We start from the raw sequence: 22,747 nt of genomic DNA, 5'->3' as shown, positions 1-22,747 counted from the left end.
TTTTAAAGTTTTTTTGTCTAGTCCTTCTAGCATGTCGAGGGATCAGTTGCTAGTGTCCTCTCCTGCTCAGCTGGTGAACCTGGGAATATTGAGGCAATGTTACAATTGCCTCATGTACACAGACAACCCTCTCCTCCTCCCACAAAACACAAATACATGCGAGAGATGCAACTATACGGCCAAACTGGAGGCTGAGCTCTCTCAACATAGGACTGGCAAGACCAGTCAGGAGGAGAAGGTTACCACACACACTATAGACTCAGTCTCACATAGTACCATCACAACCTCAAATCATACACATAAACACACAAAGACATACTCGGCGGCTCTGATCAAAAATCTACCAAAACAGCAGAGGCCACCAAAGCAGACACCCAAACAACCACCACCTCAGAACACAACACCTGCAACACATAGACCTCACAGTCAGAGTGTCAAACAGTCACAGCCCTTAAGGCCAAACACAATGCCAGACACACTAGTCATTGGTGACTCCATAGTCAGACACACTGACGTCCCGCTCACCAGACTGAGTAAGGAGAAGGTCACAGTAAGCTGCCTGTCGGGCGCTAGAATCCGCCACATAACGCAAGCACTCAGGTCTCTCAACAGCAGGTACAAATACGACTCAGTCATTGTCCACGCTGGTGTAAACGACCTGAGACGTACCTCCTTGGACTACATGAAAAGAGACATTGAGGAGCTCTCTGATTATGTAGCCCAGGCAGGTATGACCCTGACCTTGAGCAGTATCCTACCTTCACCAAGAATGATGCCACAATACAGAGATAAGATGATCAGCTTTAACAATTGGCTTAAACTCTGGTGTCATTCAAAGGGGATCCAATGTCTGTCTGCCTGGGATGACATGCTGGACAAGCCACGCTGCTTCGCAAGGGACGGCTTGCACCTGTCACCCTGGGATTCCGGATATTGGCAAAGGCTCTTGCCACCCCATAGTGCCTTTTTAGGCAAGGCTCAAATTCTAAACCTACCACCCTAGAACACAAAAAGGAAAAAACTAAGGGTAATGCTGCTCAATGCCAGAAGTCTAAATCTCAAAATGCACGCACTCGAGGCCCTTCTCAGTATGGAGAACATCGATGTCTGTGCAGTGACAGAAACCTGGTTCAAGGCTCCTGAGAGCACCCCAGCACTATCAGGTTTTACCTCTTATCATGCTCCGCCCCAAAATCCGGACAATACCAAGAAAGGAGGGGTATCCATATTCATCAAAGACACCCACACCTCAAGACTGGTGGCAACGCACGATGCATTGGAGACCATCCAGGTGCAATTAACCATAGGCAAGACTGCTCTGCAAATTGTAGCATGTTACAGGCCACCCTCACAAACTCAGGAACCTCACATGGCCTTCCTGAAAACACTAGAGGGATAAATGTATCACCAAACACCATCATACTAGGTGACTTCAATTACCCTAATATAGACTGGGAACACTACTCAAGCCCAAACACCCTAGCCCAAAAGTTCCTGGAATTCATAAACTCAAATGCCATGGAACAACTAGTCACCATCCCCACAAGAGGAGAAAACATACTTGATCTCATCATCACGAACATGGGAGCACAATGTTCAACACCGAAGTATACCCCTCACTGGTGAGATCAGATCACAAACTAATCTCGCTGGAGGTCCTCATCCCACCCCCACCTGAAATAAAAAGACCACAGTAAAGAACTTCTCAAAAGCCGACTTCACACTTCTAAAGACTAGTGTGGTCTCCTTTAAGGCCCCGAGCGGGCGGAAAACAGTACTCAAGCCACTGAATCACTTACAAATGCCTTCTACCAGCACCTGCAGGACTGCATGGATAAGGCAATCCCAAGCAAAACAAAGACTCTTTGTGCCAAAGGCAAGCGTCCAGTCTGGTGGACCCCAGCCATAAACAAACTCTACAACAAAAGGAGGAAGCTACTACAAGATAGAGCAAAATCCTTAAAAGGTAAGACACCCTTGATCACTATAAGTAAAAACTAAGAGCTCTCATAAAATCATCCAAAGCAAATTTTGAGAGAAAAATAGCTAAAGACTCAAAAGACAATCATAAGGCCTTCTTTAGCTATGTTAGAAACCTGGGAGGAAACTCCCAGATATGCTCAGAACTAGTTCAAAATGATGTGAAGATTACTGATCCTACAGACATTGCCAACATACTGGCTGACAGGTTCAGTGCAAACTTCTCCCCTCCCCAAAAGGAGAGATATCTATACCAAGCGATTGCAGCCCCCAAACATCTCCAACGCCCAAGTGAGAACTGCTCTCTCCAAAGCAAAAACACAGCATCCATGGGACCTGATGGTGTCCCCGGCTGTGTGCTCCACGAACTCAACGAGGAATTAAACCCACAGCTAGGACAGCTGTTTAATCATAGTCTTACCTCTGGATACGCCCAGGAGTGGCGCACTGCAACTGTGGTCCCACTTCACAAAGGCGGTGCCTCCACCGACCCTGGAAATTACCGCCCATTAGCTTGACAAGCCTTATCTGCAAAGCCATGGAGAGGATCATAATGGACCTCATAAATAAAGACATAGGGAATTTGCAGACTTTGGATCCATCCCAGTTTGGCTTTGTCAAAGGCAGATCATGCCTTCTAAACTTGGTTGACTTTTTCAAACAGTCACCAAAGCCATTGATGAGGGAAAGGCAGTCCATACAGCCTACCTCGATCTGGCGAAGGCCTTCGATACAATACCCCACTCGGGTATCATTGAAAAACTCATCAGCTTAAATGTTAACCCATACATCACAAGATGGGTTGCAAACTGGCTGAGTGACAGAACCCACAGGGTCAGAGTTGCTGGCGCCATGTCAGACTCAAAGCCTGTCACAAGTGGTGTACCACAGGGCTCAGTCCTGGGCCCACTCTTGTTTGGCATCTACTTTTCCAAGTACAAGCAAACACAGGAGGGTTATGGCTGACAAAGTTTGCAGATGACTGCAAACTGGGCCATAGTAGAAAACACATCTGACACAGATATCCTTCAGAAGGGTCTCACAGAAACGGATAACTGGTGCCAGAGCCATGGCCTAAAGTTAAATGCCAAAAATGCATAGTCATACCCTTCGGGAAAAACAAGGTTACCCCTAGCTACCAAATAGGTGGCAATCCACTGAGCACAGAAGAAGTTATCAGGGACCTGGGGACCCAGGTTGATAGTAGTCTGTCATTCGACACCCATGTAGCTAAAGTAGTTAGGAAGACCTTCTACATTGCCCACCTTATCATGAAGGGATTCTCATCTAGATCAAGGGAGGTCATAGTCTCCCTATACTCATCACTCATCAGACCAATGATTGAGTACAATGCCCCATTCGAATGTATCTCACCCGACACTTGCAGCAGCTGGAGAGGCCACAAAAGTTCCTCACCAAAAGGATAAAGGGTCTCAAACATCTGTCCTATGCTGCCCGACTGAAAGAACTCCAGCTCTATTCAGTCGCCACCGCTTGCTCAGAGGTGACCTTTGCCTAACATACAAGGCCATGTCAAACCCAGATTTGATGAATATGCTTCACCTCAAAAATCTAGATCCGTCAGAGCCACAAGGGCGGAGACTTAAACCTCGACACGGCTATTAATAGGACGTGCTGGAGGGATAGATTCATCACCCAAAGACTCCCTATGCTGTGGAATAAAATCCCGGTATATGTGAGGCAGAGCACCTCGCTGGCCTTGTTCAAGAGAAATCTTGACCAATGGATGGGAGATCGCAGATATACCCCAGGGATTACCTCAGTGTCACTGCTCAACAGAGGCACAGCAAAATAATGGGTATAGTTCCCCATACTAAAGGGGTGGCGTAAGCCACAAAACTATGGGCTAGGCTTGTAAATGCCCTCTGGCAGATAGCCTAGTATGAACCTATGAACCTATGAACCTATCCGCCGGACAAGGAGTCCCGGGCTTTGGACCATATTGGGAAGCGGATGTTTGCTTCAGCAACCTTTGCTATAAGGTCGCTGAACTACATGGCACACACTATCATGCTACAGCGTGACTTAATTAAGGAATACGCTGCAGCCCCTCCGGAGTCCATCTCGGTTTCAGACAAAAAGGTTTTTGAGACCCGAATGGCCACTCTAAAGTCCATATCAAACACATCTATGCGGCTTCTTTCTCATGCCACGGAAGGAGCCGCTAGAGCTAGTGGAGCGGGAGTAGTTTTGCGACGGCACTCCTGGCTCCACCTCTGCGATTTCACGGATCCCTTCAAGGCGTCCTTCGCGAACGCCCCTTACGATGGTTAGGCCTTATTTGGCTCATCGGTTCGCGACATGCTAGTCCAGAGCGAGAAGGATGGGAAGACGCTGTCGGCTGTCGGAGTCCGCTTCTCGAACCCCCAAAGATCCTTCTCCAGGAATCAGAGAGGGCAAAAGAAGCTGTGGTTCCAGAAATCTCAGCAATCCCGTCCTGCTGCGGACAATTCGTCCTCTAGAGGCAGAGGAGGACAAGGTGGACGCCGGCCCAGAGGCAGAGGGGGCCCGCGTAACTTCGGGTCTAGAGAACCCTTCTCGGAGGGACCCGCGCAACAACCCTGAGGGCTTGCCCGACTGTCCCTCTCTGGAGGCAGTCGGGGGGCGACTATCAGAGCACCTATCAAGCTGGGAGTCAATTACAAACGATCGATGGGTGCTCCAGATAATATCCAGAGGTTACACAATTCCGTTCTTGCAACCCCCCCCCCAAGCCCAAACATCTCCCCGATGTTCCACCCCATCAAAGGGAGTCCGCAACTCAAGAAATTTCAGAGTTGCTAAGAAAAAGAGCCATCCAGCCCGTCCCCCCAGATCAGTCCGGATCGGGTTATTACTCCAGGTTCTTCTTGGTGCCAAAGAAAACGGGGGACCTTAGATCCATTCTAGACCTTTCGTCCCTGAACCTGTTCATACCCAAGGAAAAGTTCCAGATGGTCACTCTCCAATCTATTCTCCTCCTTCGGCAGGAGAACGACTGGATGTGCTCATTGGATCTCAAGGACGCGTACTACCATATACTAATGGACAGACGGTCCAGGAGATTTCTCCGCTTCCGGCTAGGAGCCAGTCATTATCAGTTCAGGGTTCTTCCATTTGGCCTAACCTCAGCCCCCAGAGTGTTTACCAAAGTCATGGCAGTGGTAGCAGCCCACCTGAGACTCCAGGGCATTCAGGTGTTCCCTTACCTGGACGATTGGCTCCTCACCGCCCCCAACAAGCATCTTCTGGTTACAGCGAGAGACTGTGCCCTATCTTTGTTTGCTCATTTGGGCATTTCAGTCAATTTGAAGAAGTCCTGCCTGTGCCCGTCTCAAGCCCTAGATTTCATAGGGGCCAGGTTGGATACTCGAATCTCCAGAGTGGTCCTCACACCAACCAGATTAAACAGTTTGTACCGCCAAGTCTTGGATATTCTTCAGATCCCAACCCCCCCCAGCAGAATTAGTCCTGAGGGCGTTAGGATCTATGTCGGCGGCAATCGGCCTTTCTCTCCATGCCCGTCTGCGGATGCGTGTGTTACAGTGGACTCTTCAGGTCCAATGGTCTCTGTTGACCCATCCTTTGGTCATGCCGATTCCCCTGAGCAGGGCATGCAGGGACTCCCTACTTTGGTGGCTGCAGGCAGAAGATCTCAAAGAAGGGAGACCCTTTGTGATTCCCCCAGTCGAAGCCACGTTGACCACGGACGCTTCCTGCCTCGGGTGGGGCGGGCATTATGCAGGGAAGTCAGTCCAAGGGACGTGGACTCCTCTAGAGACTGCATTGCATATCAATGTCCTAGAGATGAGGGCAGTGCTATTGGCGTTGTAAGCTCTCCATCACCTTCTACCTCTGGGGACTATTGCAATCCACACGGACATGTCCGTAGTATGGTACATCAACAAACAGGGAGGGACCAGGTCTTACCCCCTGTGTCGAGAAGCCATGAGAGTGTGGGAATGGGCGATTTCCACCAACCGCTTTCTGATAGCAACGCACATTCTGGGACGGACCAACATATTAGCAGACAGCCTAAGTCGGGTGTTTCTCAGCCCTTACGAGTGGTCTCTGAATCCCTCGGTCGCGAAACAGATATTCCACAAATGGGGTCAACCTCGCTGCGACCTTTCTGCTTCTCCCCTAAACGCAAAATGCAGCGAGTACTTTGCGATAGTTCCCCCCAAAGGGGAATCTCCCAGGGATGCCCTGGTTCATGCTTGGCCACCCGGTCTTCTTTATGCATATCCTCCTCTTCCTCTGATGATGAAATTCATCCAGAAAGCCTGTCAGTTGGGAAGCAAAGTGATTCTCATTGCCCCATTCTGGCCTCGACAAGTCTGGTTCCCCTTTCTGCAGTCTCACAGTGTGGCTCCCCCTTGGATTCTGGATCCCAAACCAGACCTAATCTCGCATCCGACGAGATGCCACACTCCAAACCTGGTCAGCCTCCGGCTCACAGCCTGGCTGATCCAGTTCCATTAATGGCAAGGACTCCCGGTATCTCTTCCCCAGTCAAGGCTATTCTCGTGGCAGCTCATAAGCCATCCACCAGAAAACTCTACAACAGTAAATGGAAACGTTTTTCCATCTGGGCAAAGGATAAGGGATTAGACCCCTTTACGGTTCCTATTCCCAACATTCTGGACTTTCTATCCCTCCTTTTTGAGCAGGGAGCTAGCGCGTCCACCATTAAAGTTCAACTTGCTGCCATCTCCCATTATCATGTAGGCGATGACATAAGTTCTTTGCCTTCAGTTAAAATATGCAAAGCCTTTCTAAAAGGCATGTTCCTCTTAAAGCCTCCCATTAAACCGGCTATGCCTCCATGGAATCTTACCCTGGTATTACAAGCATTAACGGGACCACCTTTCGAACCTGCGGCCTCTGCGCCATTAAAGTTCTTATCTTGGAAGACAGCCTTCTTGGTAGCAATTACCTCCGCCAAGCGGGTATCAGAGCTACAAGCCTTGTGCATTAAGTATCCATACCTTATTTTTCACAAAGATAGGGTTGCCCTTAGGACTAATCCTTCTTTTCTTCCTAAGGTAGCCACAGAATCTAACATTAATCAATCTATTAACCTCCCTGTTTTCTTTCCTAGCTTCCAAAACAAAGGTGAATACACATTGCACAAATTGGATGTACACAGGCAACTGCGTTTTTACTTGCACAGGACTAAAGATTTCCAAGTCAGACCAGTTGTTTGTTTCTTATGCTAAATCAGCCATGGGCAAACCAATTTCTAAGGTGACAGTAGCAATTGGATTTCTCAATGTATCAGACAGGCATACATTTCAATTGGGAGACCAGCTCCGGTTGCCATCCGGGCACACTCTACCAGGTCTGTGGCTACCTCAACAGCTTTTGGTCTAGAGTTCCATTTGACGATATTTGTTCAGCGGCTACCTGGTCCTCTTCCCATACGTTCATTTCTCATTACAAACTGGACATGATCTCCAGAAGTAGGGTTTCCTTTGGCTCATGTGCTCGGAATATCCTTCCGTAGGGTCCACCCAGGGCCTTTAGGTAAGCTGGGGACTCTGTCCCACAGGTTGCAGATCAAATGAAGTAACTACTTCAGATATAGAAGTTATGTACTCACCATAACGTTCCATCTGAGTAGATACTTTGTCTGCAACCGACCCCCCCTGCCATCCCCCGAACCTCGGTAAAATATTGTCCTGTGGAGAATTCTCTCCATCTTTAGCTTATAGGGCAAAATAACCGATCTGAGGTAATGTGGTTGGTAGCAAGGGATTATGGGTAGGGGGAGGAGCTAGGAGCTCGGATCTTGAAGCTTGGAAAGCTGCCGGTCGGATCCGAGGTCGGATCCGAATCCCACAGGTTGCAGACAAATGAAGTATCTACTCAGATGGAACGTTATGGTGAGTACATAACTTCTATTTTCTGTGGATTTGAAGTTCTTGACATGGGAAACCATCTTTGTTTTGGTAGCAGTTACTTTTAAGAGAGTTTCAGAACTACAGGTTGTCTCTTGTAAACTACCATATTTGTTTTTTTTTCCATAAAGGTAGGGCTTTCCTGAAATCAAACCATTCTTTCATTCCCAAGGTGGCATCTGAATCCAACGTAAATCAGTCCATTAATTTACCCATTTTCTTTCCAAAATGTTCCAACAAAGGAGAGTATGCATTGCACGTACTTGATGTTCACAGACAGCTTAGGTTTTACTTGCATAGAGCTAAAGACTTTAAAAAATCAGATGAGTGATTTATTGCCTTATCCAAATCAAAACTGGGATAGGGCATCTCAAAGATCACTCTACCTAGTTGCTTTCAAGCTGTTTTTCATATGTTTATGACAAGTTGGGTGTACCACTTTCTAAAAAAATGACAGCATATTCGACAAGGGCAGTGGCAACTTCCACAGTTTTTCAGTGTCATTTTTTTAATTGATGAGATTTGTGCAGCTGCTGCTTGGTCTACAGTGCATAGTGTTGTCTCGCATCATAAACTGGATGTACAGCACAGAACTCATCCCTCATTTGGCCTCTGCTGTTCTCAGGAACATTCTTCATTATTACCACCCAGGAGTTTATGTAGCTAGGAATTCTGTGCCAATTGTTGAATCAGATAAAAATGGACAGCATTGGATACAAAAGTTATGTACTCACCATAACAGTAGATCCATGCTGTCCTATTTTTCATCTGGTTCAACACCCCTCTCACCATCCCTCCTTCCAGATTGGCATCAGGTCCTTGAACAGGTAATCTCTGCAGGAGTCTATATATCTCTAACTTCAACAGGTTTGTTGCCAGAGTATTCTTATGGGATCTTTCATCTTTCCTATTGGTTCACGTTTTATTTAACTGCAGTATTATTACTAGTTAGATATTTTCTTATATTGGGCAAACCTGATCTGCGGTAATTCTGAGGATGTTAAGGGTATTATGAGTAGGGGAGGAGTAGGGGAGGAGCCTTGGATCTGAAGGTTTGGAGGTGCCAAGGCCATATCAGAGTCAGACCAGAATCTTTCATTGAACTAAACGAAAATAGTACAACACAAATCTATCGTTATGGTGAGTACATAACTTTCATTTGTCACTACAGACTGGCAACTCATGCTGTCTGTGCTTAGCCTTTTATAGATTTCTCTTTGAGAGGCTCTGTGTCTAGCCTTTTGAACCATGAAACGTCCAACCATCTTTGAACTACTTTTCCTTCTCAGAACAAATGGTCCCACAAATAGTCATTAAAAGAAAGTAATCTTTCATCATCAGATAAATAAGATGATGTCACTATAAATTTATATCCCAATGTGTCCTCCACCTCTGGAACAAACTTCCACTACAAATCGAGCTGCATAGCCCCCTTGCAGCATCTATGGTAAATCTTAGATAATTAGATGGATGTAGCCTGAAATTCTCCGTATTCTATTTTGTATTCATACTATCATAGTAGAATGCTAAGCTATTAATTCAAGGGGCCTGTTGAAGCCTAGCCACACTTTCCTAGCCTTACTAGAGGCTGGAGGGAACCTTTGAATGTGTTCATGGCTACGTTTGTAATAATCTGCAGAATGGATTGCCTGGTGTTTGGCTATGAACCTATGTGGTGGTCACGTCTGCATGATGAATTTCTGCCCAGCAACTGCCATATTATATGGTGCACTTGGTCATGAACTGAATTTCTTCTTGCTTTCAGTCCTTATAAAATTATTTTTAATAGTGATCTCTTCTCAGAATTGAACCCACCACAGAATTAATCTGCACCAGACGGTGACTGGTGTATGTGGTCATAACCCAGGAACTGATTAGCATATATCTTTAGGAATAGGTAAGTTGGTTGTAGTTTTTGTGGCACTTTGAGGAGAGCCGTTTGTCAGATGCTATGTCTTTATATATTAATCATACTAGGAAACTGTGAGAACAGGATATGTTCAGCTGTTTGAAGATACTAATGTTCCCTCCTCTCCTTGCTACATATCCTCATATTTGCATTTGTGTGCATGTTCCCCAGCTTGATTCTTTTACACTGTAAAAACTTGCAGTTGTCAGCATTCATTGTTCCCTTAGGTTGTACAGTTAATCTTTCCCTTTTCATGTCACATTTCTTTGTGTCTGTTTTGAGCATTGTTTCTGAGTTAGTGCCCTCAGTCTGGAATACTGCACCCTAGCCAAACTGGACTTTTGTGCCTTGGGAGTGGGAGCATAAAATGTTGAGAATTGCTGTGAGAGGGCACAAAAAGGAATGTACCAAAGTGTTTCACTGCAAATAGCCCCATTCAAAGATCAGGTAATTTGGTGAGTATTTTCATGCCAAACATCTGTTATTTTCTGATCAAAGGTGCGACTGTTGAAATTTCCACAGCAGGAATATGTATACTATTGGCATAGAAGTAATATACTTGTTAAATATGGAAAAATTGTTTGACAAAGCTGAAGAAATAGTATTATAGTTCCAGTAACACCAATCATGCTGTACACTTCAACACTTGCTTGAATATAAGCACTCTGTAAGATGCATTTAAATTAGCCTTCCTGTAACCAGTGTGACTTCATATCAGTATGCTGTTTGCTTAGTCTGCTTATCCTTTAATGTCTAAATTGCCACTGCAGCTAGGGAGTTTGGCATTGTTTATTATCCATTAGTTTATTCTTGCTTAGCTGGTTCATAGGTTCATAGATTAGTACTAAGCTAACTGCCCTTGCGAGCCATTTTAAGCCTAGCCAATTATCCCTTGTGAGACTCAAACCTTGCACCTTGTGCTTGTATGGCAAACACCTTAACCATTAGGCCACCCTCCCAACCCCAAGCTGCATTTTATGCTTTTATCTTATTGACTTATTTAATTTGTGTGTGTTTAACATTTCTATTTCTTCAAATTTATTTTGTACAGTGCTTGGGCTCATGCACTGTAATTAAGGTGCAAATGAAAATTCAGTTTTCTTTTTCTCTCTCCCTGCAGCATCTGCTGAAAATGAGCTTTGACGTTGTGAAACGCTGGGTGAATGAAGCCCAGGAAGCAGCTTCTAGTGACAATATCATGGTGCAGGTATGATAGTTATCAGAATAAAGCAGCTCTGTCTGTGTTATAACCAAATATAACTGTTGGTTATCTGTTATAGAAAAACATATTTATATCCATTTCTTGATGGCCAATTGTCTTGCAAATAAATACATTTAAAGTCCCTTAAATTTGTTTTTGTATTAACTCCAGGACTAAAAATTCAGAGTTGAAAATGACGGTTGATATTCTGTAGTGTGGGACTCCAGAATACACACAGATGCACACAGTTGTTCACGCAAGGAGGCTCGTCTCCTACACTCCCTAATTTACTATTGTTAACTTCAAGTTACTGTATTTTAGGAGCAAGAATAGTCATACCCTTGATTACAGATTATTTCAGAATTCCAAGCACGGAACAGGATTTTGATTTCCCTCAGAAATGTTTTATTTTAGTTAGCTTTTTTTGCATACTAACATCAATTTAATTAGAGGTTGACAGTTAATCTGTAGTAACTAAGAAAGTTGGTAATTTCTGAGGATTAAAGAATAGTGACTTAAAGTACAACAGAAGACCTGCATTTCTGTTTTTCACCAGTCTAGAAATGTTGAAGGTTGCATTTGTCCACATCTGTTGGCATAAAGCAGCAAAGCTCGGACTATATCCTAGACCGTATGAGTTAAGATTACTTGATTGGAAATTTGTTCCAGATGGAGTGGAGAGGAAGAAGTGGCAAAGCTTTGTCTGCTTTCTTTTCCCCTAGGCAGGGGAGATGATGTGCTGGTAGAGGCAGGGCCACTTTCTATAGCTCTGATGGACACCAGAATTCAGAATGGCAGCTGGGGGTGGGTGTCCAGGAAAGTTTGAGAGGCATCTTCATTTAAAGCTTAGAGTGGACACTCTTAGGCCATGCCTTATTGCACAGAGTGGCCTTTACAAGTAGTGTCCGGCACATGAAGGGGGGAGGGAGGCCATATCAAGTCAAACCTACACCTGCAAGTGTTGCAGAGGCTGCTGTCATACCTAGTCTCCTCCTACAGAAAAAAAAACATTGTTTCCAGTATGCGGGGGCTGGCAACTCCTTGTTGAAGCTGTAGTGTGTATGAGCAGCATTGAGAGAAGCTAGGCTTTAGTCAGTCATGCTGCCACAGAAGCAAGTCTAACCTTGCAAATAGTAAAATATGGCAATAAAGGAGTACATATAAGCAGTACATAGTAAGTTGCTTTCCCCCTATTAAGTATTTAACATTGCTTGGTTTGGGAGTTGACTTTTGCAGCTGTCTGACTCTAAGTCCATTTATTGTACTGTACCTGTGCACATGTATTTGTCTAGCTGTTTTATCGAATAGGTTTAAGACTGTGTTTGCTTCATCAGCATTCTCCAGCAGTCCTGGGTTTGAGTGCAGAAGCCTTCATTTTCCTTCTTTGTTTGCCTGTGAAAAAGGAGTGGGTGTTCAGTGGTCTTACTTGGTCAATACATGTTATGTATTTATAATATATATCCTTAAAAGGTCACTGCAGCCAGTGAGGTGTAGTTCTAGGCACATTTTCCCTTTTTCCTTTATGCAGCAGCAGCATCTGAATCCAGTCCCTTCACTTAGCCTGTCCACCATTTCTAGCTGTGGTCTTTATTGGGGCTTCAAGAATGGCCTGCGTCTGTCAGCATATCACCCCTCAAGCCTCTTCCTGAAGCAAGGCAGGCAGCAAAAGCTTCATAATTCTTAACTTCCTACCTGTTTTTATAAGTATCAGGGTCACTAATCAAACTCCAGTTGCCCAAGTTGTAGTCAAGGCATCTGTGCCAGTAGCATTGGGTATGAAATTGGTTTTATTTTGTTGTGATGCTTGTTGAGCACTTGCTATGCAAAGCAGCATAATCCGTATGTACTGTATGACAATATTACATGACATTAAACTGTAGTTAGACAGTAGGTATTTGCAGTAGTGATATAAGACATGAACATGGTTCTTGCAGTGGATAACCTTTTTTAAAGGAATGTGAAAATTTTTAACACTTTTCACTTTAGCATAATGGTAGTACTTAATGCATGGTGCACTTATTTTGACACTGATAGCACATACAACCACTTTATAATTGTATATTTATAGTGTACTGATAGAGAAGCCTCATGTCAAACACTAGCGCTCATATTCAGTTATTAATAACTTAAAATTGTCAAGCTTGCTCATCTAACCATCACCATCAGCTATTCTGTCCAGTCGTAATTCCAAAGTCAATCTAATTTGAGACAAGGAGTTAATTAGTGATCATACTGTTTTGTTTCCTCTGTATTACAGGTCCTGACAACTGAACCAGTGACCTCTCACTTTGTTTTGGAGTCTACTTTATTAAATAGATATAGGTCATAAGTACTTGTTTCCATGTCAGCTTCATCTTCAAGCTAAAATGTATTGCAGCATCTTAAACAACCCATTTTTACTGTAGTGTTCTGTTTATCATCTCTAATAATTCTCAATTCCACATTTGTGATCATATTCACCTCTCTAGTTGATGGGTTGTCTTTGGGTTTCCATTTTGTATAGATTTCTTAGTTTGCTATCAGAAGTAAAGGTAGCTGCACATTCACCTCTTTAGTACTTTGCACTGAATCAACAAAAACATCTCTGTACTAAGGTTTAATACCCTTCCATGTACAAGTTTTAGCATACTAAAGTCATTTTTATACAAAAACAACTCTGCGTATTCCCAAAATGTATGCTCCCAAGAACATCTTTCTGCACCATTACATCTCCAACATATGCCTCTTGTTTGCGGGAACATTTTTTCAAGTCTTGTAAGGATATAAAAATATTTGTGCAAAAATTCTACATTTTCTTGATTTAGTTGCATATCTGGAATTAAGGAGTATTTTTTCCACTGATCATCTATAATATCTTTAATTGTTCTGTCTGTACTGATGTTCTTCGTGTTTCACTGTTGCAGTTATTACATTTAGGTTATCTGGTTGCAGTAGCCCTCAGTCGGCCTGATTAACAAAGTCTTGGGTCCTTCGTCAGTTGCTGTCTCTTCTTCCGTGACGTCAGGTCGTCAGGGGTATAAAACATGCAGCCGACGTCATTACATCAGTCTTTCTTGCCGTGCAGTGCCTGAAGCAGAAGCAGTTTGGAAGTGCTGGTCGGCCGACTCCTGAAATTTTCGTTTTCGAGTCTCAGAACTGAAGTCTTCAACTAAAAGCTAAGTACCCCGTTGGGGAAACTTTTTCTTGCTCTAAACCAATGTCAGTAAAAGTAAATAATTGCATTTCTTGTGGAAAGCAAATACCTCATAAAGATTTTCATTCATACTGTATTCCTTGCCTAGGCCCTGACCACGACGTACCTCTCTGTCGGTTTTGTGCCTTATTTAAACCACGAACTATCCATTGTTGGTATATTTGCGCATCTAAATATTTTGGTGCTCGGTTCAATTATCCTAATATGTCTTCAGTAAGCCATCCAACTACCAATAGTCTGAAAAAACACAAAGATAAAGACAGAGACAGGCCGCCCAGTTCGCCGGTACTCAGTGAGGTGCTTTCGCAGGCCTCTACTGAGACCCATTCGGAGTCCAGTATGCCATGAGATGCTTCAACTATGGAACCTTTGGATGTCTCTACCTTGGATGGGTCCGGAGACGCTGTGCAAGCTTCTGAGTGTGTATTCAGGCCCTACTGACTTGCATATTAAACCAATGCCATCTTCTTCTTCAAGGCCTAAAACTCTAACCATGCCTAGAACACTGACGCCCAGACCGCATGGTCAGGCTTCTATGCCTAAAAAACAAATTATAAGAATGACTGAAGATCTTATTACTTTAATCAGGGGAAGCCAACCTTCCCCCTCTAAGAGACCTAGGACTGAGTTTGCTTATGATACTTCTGACCAGGATTCTGAAATTTCTGTTTTCTCTGATGACCAGGATTTACCCTTATCTACCTATGAGGATTCTAATGTTAAGGACTCTATTCCCCTTGCTTCCCCCCAGAGGATTTCTCTTTTGGTGAAACCTTGCATACTGTCAGGGAGCATTTTCGTTAAGAAAGTCAGGATTTCTCTGATTCTAAAAAGAGGCTTAGGGATTTTTTACTCCTGCCCCAGCACAGACCTTTAGCTATACCTCCTGTACTGGACATTGTTGATGATGCATTTTCGGAATCTAGCATGGCCCCTGACTCTTAACCTCCTGCTTCCAGAAAACCTGTTAGATATTACAGGGTTCCTGCCTCTCACAAGTTCCTTTTCAAAAATCCTACTGCGGATCCTGAAATCGTTTCACAGGGACCCAAAGGCATTAAAGCTACTACTGCCAAAAATCCTACCCCCGCTGATAGAGACTCCAGTGCACAGATAGATGGGGTAAGAAGGTATACACTTCTGCAACTTTGGCCATTAGGGCCTTGAATTGACAGTTTCATATGTTAAAGTATCAGCTGCATATTATTGGATTGCTTAAACAGAAAATTATGTTGATTGATGATTGTACTGAAAATAAGGATTTACAGGATTTAATGCATTCTTCTGAACAAGGTGGTAAACATACATTGCAGTGTGGTTTTGATTCACTAGAGGCATCTGGCAGGGTTGCTGTAACTGGGTCTGTACTTAGAAGGCATGCTTGGCTTAAGGAGCAATCCTTGCCAGATCATGTTAAAGTGAAATTACTGGATGCTCCCTTAAATCAGGACCGCCTGTTTGGCAACAAGGCAGAAGAAGTTCTTAAAAAGATGGAGGAAAAAGCTAAATCTATGCAAACTGTTAAAGATTTTTTTACAAGTACAACCTCCAAGATTTAGTAGGCATTGGCCTTCTAAGAATAGGTCCTTTCCTGCCTCTTCCAGACCTTCTTAGTCCAAATCTGGATCCAGCAGAGCATCCAGGCTTCAATCCCAGGGACGCACAGGACTGAAGGTTGCAAAGAACTTGGGACTCATTAACCAGGACAAATGGGTGTTAAATATAGTGTCCCAAGTTTACAGATTTCACTTCCACACGTTACCAACTCCAAGCGGTTGGTCGGATCTACCTCCAAATCAGTGGGCAGAGGCCCAAAAGCAAGTACTCTCTCTCTTAAGCATAGGGGCTATGCAGTTGGTACCAGAAGAGGAAAAGGGACAAGGATTCTACTTGAGATTTTTCCCGGTACCCAGAAAAGACAATTCATAATGTCCTATCCTGGACCTACCTACTCTAAACACCTTTTTGGTGATTCCAAAATTCAAGATGCTGACTCTTCACCAGTTGCTTCCTATGCTAAGCAAAATGCCTGGTTGGCAACACTAAATTTAAAGGAAGCATACCTGCACATCCCAATCAGGGAATTTTGTAGAAGATACCTACGCTTCAAAGCAGGCTACACACACTATCAGTTCTCTGCACTGCCCTTTGGCTGATCTACTGCGCCCAGGGTATTCACAAAGTGCCTAGCTCCAGTCATTGCATTTTGCAGGCAAAGAAATATTCAAATATACCAATACTTGGACGATTGTCTAATTCAGGAAGAGAACCTACATACTTTTGAATCATCTGGCTTTTGTACAATGGGTGCTAACTTGTCTGGGGTACACCATAAACAAAAATAAATCACACATGGTATCCTGTCAACAAATTATATTCCTGGGAGCAAGCTTGAATACAACTTCCCAGATGGCTTTCCTCACGCCAGAGAAACAAATTCACTTGACAACCTACTTCAAACAAGTGGCCACAAAAACACTGCTATCTGCAAGGCAAATACTACAAGCCTTGGGGTTCATGGCCTCCTGCATTCTTGTAATTCCATATGCAAGACTGCATATGAGGAAACTACAGTGGTATCTAAAAAGCCTATGGTGTCAACATTCTTAGGATCTAGAAGCAATGGTTCCTATTATTCCTTGTCTACACCTACAGTTCCTTTGGTGGGCAGAGGTCTGCCACAAAAACATGGGACTACCATTCACACTACCCCCTGCTGCCCAAACCCTAACAACAGACGCATCGGACTATGCATGGGGGGGGGGTGCACCTGGCAGGGAAATGCATTCTGGGCAAATGGATCCCAATTCAAATGCACCTTCACATCAGTCATAAAGAAATGTTAGCTGTACAAAATGCTCTGACAGCCTTCAAGGACCACATTCTTCCAGGACAATTAATGGTAAAGACAGACAACAGCACTGTTATGTGGTACATAAACAAGCAGGGGGGTAGAAATTCTTACCCCCTCTGTAGACAAGCCATGACATTGTGGAACACAGCCTTGAGCTACCAAGTGCATCTACACTGGTAGACGGACTAAGCAGAAACCTCATGGACCCACATGAGTGGAAACTGGAAACAAGGATTTTCAACCTGTTGACAAGCAAGTGGGGGAGCCCAGATATAGACCTGTTTGCCTCCCCCCAGAACTATCAATTGGAAAAAAGTTTGTGCAAGGACTCCCCACAGACAAGCTTGGAAGGTGGATGCTCTGTCCTTCAGCTGGAAAAACCTATCCGTTTATGCTTTTCCTCCTCTGCCTCTGCTGTCCAAAGTACTACTAAAGATCAAACAAGACAAACCAAGGATTATTTTGATTGCACCAGCCTGGCCATGCCGACACTGGTACCCCTCCTACGCAGTGTGTCACTTTTGGCCCCATGGCACCTGCCTCAGACTCCTACCCTGCTGTCTCAGCAGGAGAACCAGATCCCGCACCCTCAGCTTCAAACACTGAACCTAGCAGCCTGCCTAATTACCTAAGTTCTCCTTTACCATCCCTCAGTAAACCAGTGATGGATGTCATTTTAGAGGCAAGGGGGCCTAGTTCTAGAAAATCTTATGCTGAAAAATGGAAAAGATTCAGTGCCTGGAACCATTCTCAAGGGATGAGCACAGCAGTGCCCAATTTACCTCAGATTTTATAATACTTAACTGAGATGCTTCACAAGGGCCTGTCTTTTTCCTCAATAAAAATTCACGCCTCAGCTATTTCAGCTCATTATAACACAGAACATCCCCTCTTCTCTCATCCACTGCTCAAGCAGTTCCTCAGAGGGGCCAAAAATTTAAGACCACCCAGGAGAGCTCCAACTCTAGCCTGGGACCTTAACTTTGTATTGGAGAAACTCACCCTTCCTCCTTTCGAGCCAGCTGATACTGCAGGTTTAAAATTCCTTTCTTGGAAAACAGCTTCCCTTTTAGCCATCACTTCAGCAAGAAGCATATCTGAATTACAGGCCCTTATGGCAGTGGAGCCTTTCATCATCTTTCATGCAGACAGGGTGTCCCTCAGGACCAATCCCTCTTTCATGCCAAAGGTGGTATCCAGTGTGGCCTTTAATCAATCCATTCATTTGCCAACCTTCTTTCCTAATCCACAGAATAAAGGGGAACTTATACTGCAGTCCTTAGATGTATACAGACAACTTAGATTCTACTTGGACAGGCCTAAACCTCAAAGGAAATCTGAACAACTGCTGGTGGCAATTGCTGCAGGGACAGAGGGGAAGGCTATTTCAATGCAAGCCATTTCCAAATGGATAGGCCATTGCATTCATTTCTGCTATAAGCACCATGTAAAACCTATCCCACAGGGGATCAGACCCCACTCAACCAGGGCTGCATCTACCTCTACAGCCTTTCTCAGTGGCGTACCTACCAGGGACATCTTAGAAGCTGCTACCTGGAGTTCTGTGCATACTTTCACCAAGCATTACCATTTGCCAATTTTCTCTAAATCCAGAGCTGGCTTTGCCACTGCAGTTTTGCAGGGCCTTATACCTGGTCGTAATGCTATCTAAATTCCTCCTCCCATCCTTAGCTTTGGGAATCTACCCAAATGTAATGACTGCAACAGTGAAACATGAAGAACATAGTACGTTTACCATAAATGTAGATGTTCGTGTGTATTCACTGTTGCAGTCCTGGTTACCCTCCCTCCAGCCCCCTGACTTCTTTTGGCTATACCTCTTCACTCCTTTTCAATGCTTAAAAGCTTTTTGGTGTATTTGCTTTTTTGTTTCAGGTATAACATGGTATATTTATAGATTGAATTGCATCCCATTAGGGGGGCATCTGACATTTGGGGCAAGAAAAACTGATGTAATGACGTTGGCTGCATGTTTTATACCCCTGACGACCTGACATCACGGAAGAAGAGACAGCAACTGACGTAGGACCCAAGACTTTGTTAATCAGGCCGACTGAGGGCTACTGCAAGCAGATAACCCAAATGTAATGACTGCAACAGTGAATACACTCGAACATCTACATTTATGGTAAGTGTACACAATTGTACTTTTTTACCTTTATACCATATTGTTTTCTGAAATCTGGTATTGCCTTACATGCTGTACTTTTTGCACCTTTCTGGTCTGCCATTTTGTTCTGAGTTCAGTTATAAAAATATTCTTTCTGTAGTTTAACAAATTTTCTGTCCAACCTCTGCATATCTTCAATGAGGTGTAATTTTGGACCTGTTTACGCAAATTGATCCGAGTTCAATAACCCAGCAATTTGTCCATCTTCATTTTTTTTTTTTTACCTCTTCTCCTTTTTTTATCATCCAATCCCAAAATCTCTGTGCTTTGTTCTTTCTTCCCCAAAAGTTCATGACATTCTTCTCTGTATCCTTCATATTGCTGTACATCATATATCCTATTGGTGGTGGTGGTCTAATTTTCCAAAGTCGAATTTCCTTTAGCACAATGATTTGCGTAGTACTTTTGTGTGTATAAGGTTGTATATAATGTTCTTTATATTAATTTCTTAGCTCTGCCCAAATTTCCATGTGTGATCCTGTTACTTATGTTTTTCATGTGCTTCCATTTGGGCATATAGTTTATATCCTGAATCAGATACATTAACACAAGTCGTGGCCTTATAGTATACCTCCAGATCTGGAATTCCCAAGCCGCCAGGTTTTTTTTTTGTCAGTGTTGCACTTTTTTTTGCACTCCTTTCCTTTTGTTATCCCAAAGAAAATCCTTAATTTCCTTTCTCATATTCTTCCATATCTGGTCTCTTGGTTGATGCATATAAACTTGACCTACATATGCAATCAGAAGGATCAAAAACATCTTAATTGATTGTATCTTATTGTCATTGTCCACAAATAACCATTTCGAGTGTTTACCATCCTTGCATTCTCTAGATTAATGTCTTCCCACATTTCCTTAGCTGCTTGCTCAGCATCACGTTTCTACAACATTTCTAAATATCTCAACCTGTCATTACTCTACAAAAAGGGAGCACTATCAATTCATGCACTGGGGCATAGTTCATTAGTGTAGCTTTGTTTTTGTTTCATTATCTTTATATCATGCTATATTAAAATATTTCAGTTTATGAAATATATTTTTATATCATGTTCTGCACTGGGAATATATATTAACATCTGCAAAAAAAGCTAGTTTCTCTTAAGTATTTCTCTGTTTATATCCAGTTGTTTTTGATTGTCTTGTGTCCTTGGCTAGTGGCTGTAAATACAAAGCAAAAAATAATAGTGAAAGTGGACAACTCTGCCTAGTTCCTCTTGTAAGACTAAATTTTGTTAATGCTGTCCATGTTTGTGGAAACCCAAAATGCCTCAAGGCAGCTTTTTATAAATCCAAGCTCACGCAAATGCTTTTTCAGCATCTAAATTTACTAGCATTAATATATTATCGTTCAATGCATCCTTTTGAATATGTGTTCTGTAAGTATTGCCAAATGTTTGCCTAAATTCTTTAAAATCATGCTGATACAGGCCTATTATCAGTAATATGTTTGCCTTTCTTTTTACCAGAATAGTCATAAACACTTTGTAGTCATGATTCACAATCAAAATGGGTCTGCATGACCCTGCATCAAGGAGACCCCCCCCCCCTTTTAGTGTAACTACCATCATTGTTTCTTTACAAGTCAGAGGAACATCCCCACCCAGAAAAGCATTAAAAAGTACTTTCCAGACTTGTGTTCCTTCTTTTCCATAATTTCTATTAGAATTCCATTGCTACCAAAGGCTTTCTGGTTTCCCATTGCTGCTTTAATTTCTATTATTTTTGATAATACTCCCCTGTCTACTTCTGTTAAGTACACTGTAATCACTGGTGACCAGGGAGAAATTCCAGTATAAGAAAGGCAGAGTGCGGAGCATATTGGAGTTCTTGATTGTAATTGGTCAGTATGCAGACGGAACAAGATGGAATCTGGAGAAAGATCCATTATCTGACAGCTGAGAGAGCAAAATTGGCCATGCCTTCGTCATAGTGTCAGTAGTTTATAGATGGCCAGTACACGTAGCTAGAGTTGGTTATCTGTGTAGGGTGTGGTTTTGACATTTTCTTTGGGTAACTTTTTTTTTCCTGTTCCCTACATGCCCCAGTGGATCCTTTTACTCCAGAAGCAATGAAGTAGACCGATATATGGTAAATAAGCACACAGAAAATAGTAAAACCACACAGCAGTACCGGAGTATAACCACAAAAATGAGCGTAGCAACTTTAAGTGTACCAAACTTGAATGTGTCCGCCGCTTGTCAAAAGACTTCATCAGAAAATAGTGTATTCAGCTGTTCCGTATTTAAATACAAACTAACCAATCACAAACCGTTGTTAATAATTAGGACAATAAAAGATTTAAAGTCCATACTTCAATCTGGTCTTTTTAAGAAACACCTAAAAATACATAGTACAGAAAAATTAATAGGAATCTGTTATTTTATTTGCACTATTCAGCACTATTCATGTTTAACCTATCCTTTAAGAAGCATTTTATATGAATTAACAAAGTCTTTTGACGAAAAGCAGATGCATTAAAGTTTGGTATGCTTAAAGGTGGTACGCTAATTTTTGAAGTTATACTCTGGTACTGCTGTGTGGTTTTTCCTATTTTTTGGATCATTTTACTCTCATCTAGCATGCTATAGCAGGCATTGAGAAGCAGGGTTTGGGATATTACAATAGTCGTACATGGCTAGATGGGATATTGTTTTACCCAACTCTTCCTTGTAAAAGCCACAAGCTTCCCGTCAAAGAACTACCTGCAGTGATCTGTTCAGTGGTTGTTTTCACATGCTGTACCCTGGCTTCTTGACAGGTCTGTGGAGATCACCATTTATCTTGTTCTTCTGAAGCATTACCTACACACCAGCAGATGATGCCCGTGCAGTATGCATAGCCACCTCCTTCCCAGTGGGATAAGTGAAACAGCTTTGGCTGCTTAATCCCATAATTCCTCCCCAGCTAATGTCTGTCTGTGGTCCTGAACTTGTTACCCAAGTCCTGCTAGCTGTGACTGTCACACAACGGGGCTGGCTTTCTCTGGTAATAAGTGATTATAGGTGCATTTCTCTCAAGAGAAAGAGATTAATGAATTTGAACCCTTTTCTGCCTCAGGGTTTTAACACTTGAATGCAAGGCCTGGGATGGTGGCAGTTCTCTTAGGTCAGTGCTGATGAGTAATTAGCTTGCAGTACAAAGTAGTATCCAAAATTAATTAACTTTGAATATTTAACAGTGTTTGATCATAGCAGTAATAATTTGCATGAATAAATGATACTGGTAAAACAAAGCCACAACGGTGCAGTGTCAACTACAGTAGTTGTATTTATTGAGAGTCTGTTGGTACTTTAGATGGATTTAAACAAATAGCCACCTTTCAAATAAAAGGTAAGCTACCTGATAAAGGACACTGCTTGGAGGACCAGCTAGTGTATGATGTTTGTGTGCAGACTAGAAGAGTCTTAAGTCTTTTCTGACTGCAAGTTGTATACTACACTGTTTCTGAAACAGTGACCTCATTAATTCATGTCCTGCAGATTGTATCCTGTTATCACAAATGAGGGGTATTAAATT

General features: G+C 43.0%; 1 protein-coding gene across 1 annotated transcript in view; it reads left to right on the top strand.

Annotated features, from left to right (window-relative positions):
* Positions 1–22,747, top strand: part of COPG1 (COPI coat complex subunit gamma 1) — a 1,279,491-nt gene that overhangs the window by 400,356 nt on the left and 856,388 nt on the right. The window contains exon 8 of the mRNA XM_044078421.1: positions 10,913–10,999. Coding sequence (XP_043934356.1) covers positions 10,913–10,999 — 87 coding nt within the window. The remainder of the gene's footprint in view (positions 1–10,912; positions 11,000–22,747) is intronic.

Source organism: Protopterus annectens, chromosome 7.part0, assembly GCF_019279795.1.
Source record: "Protopterus annectens isolate FY-2018-M chromosome 7.part0, PAN1.0, whole genome shotgun sequence".
NCBI classification, from domain to species: Eukaryota; Metazoa; Chordata; order Ceratodontiformes; family Protopteridae; genus Protopterus; species Protopterus annectens.
Note: the sequence above shows the minus strand (reverse complement) of the source record. Positions and strands in the feature narration are given on the sequence as shown.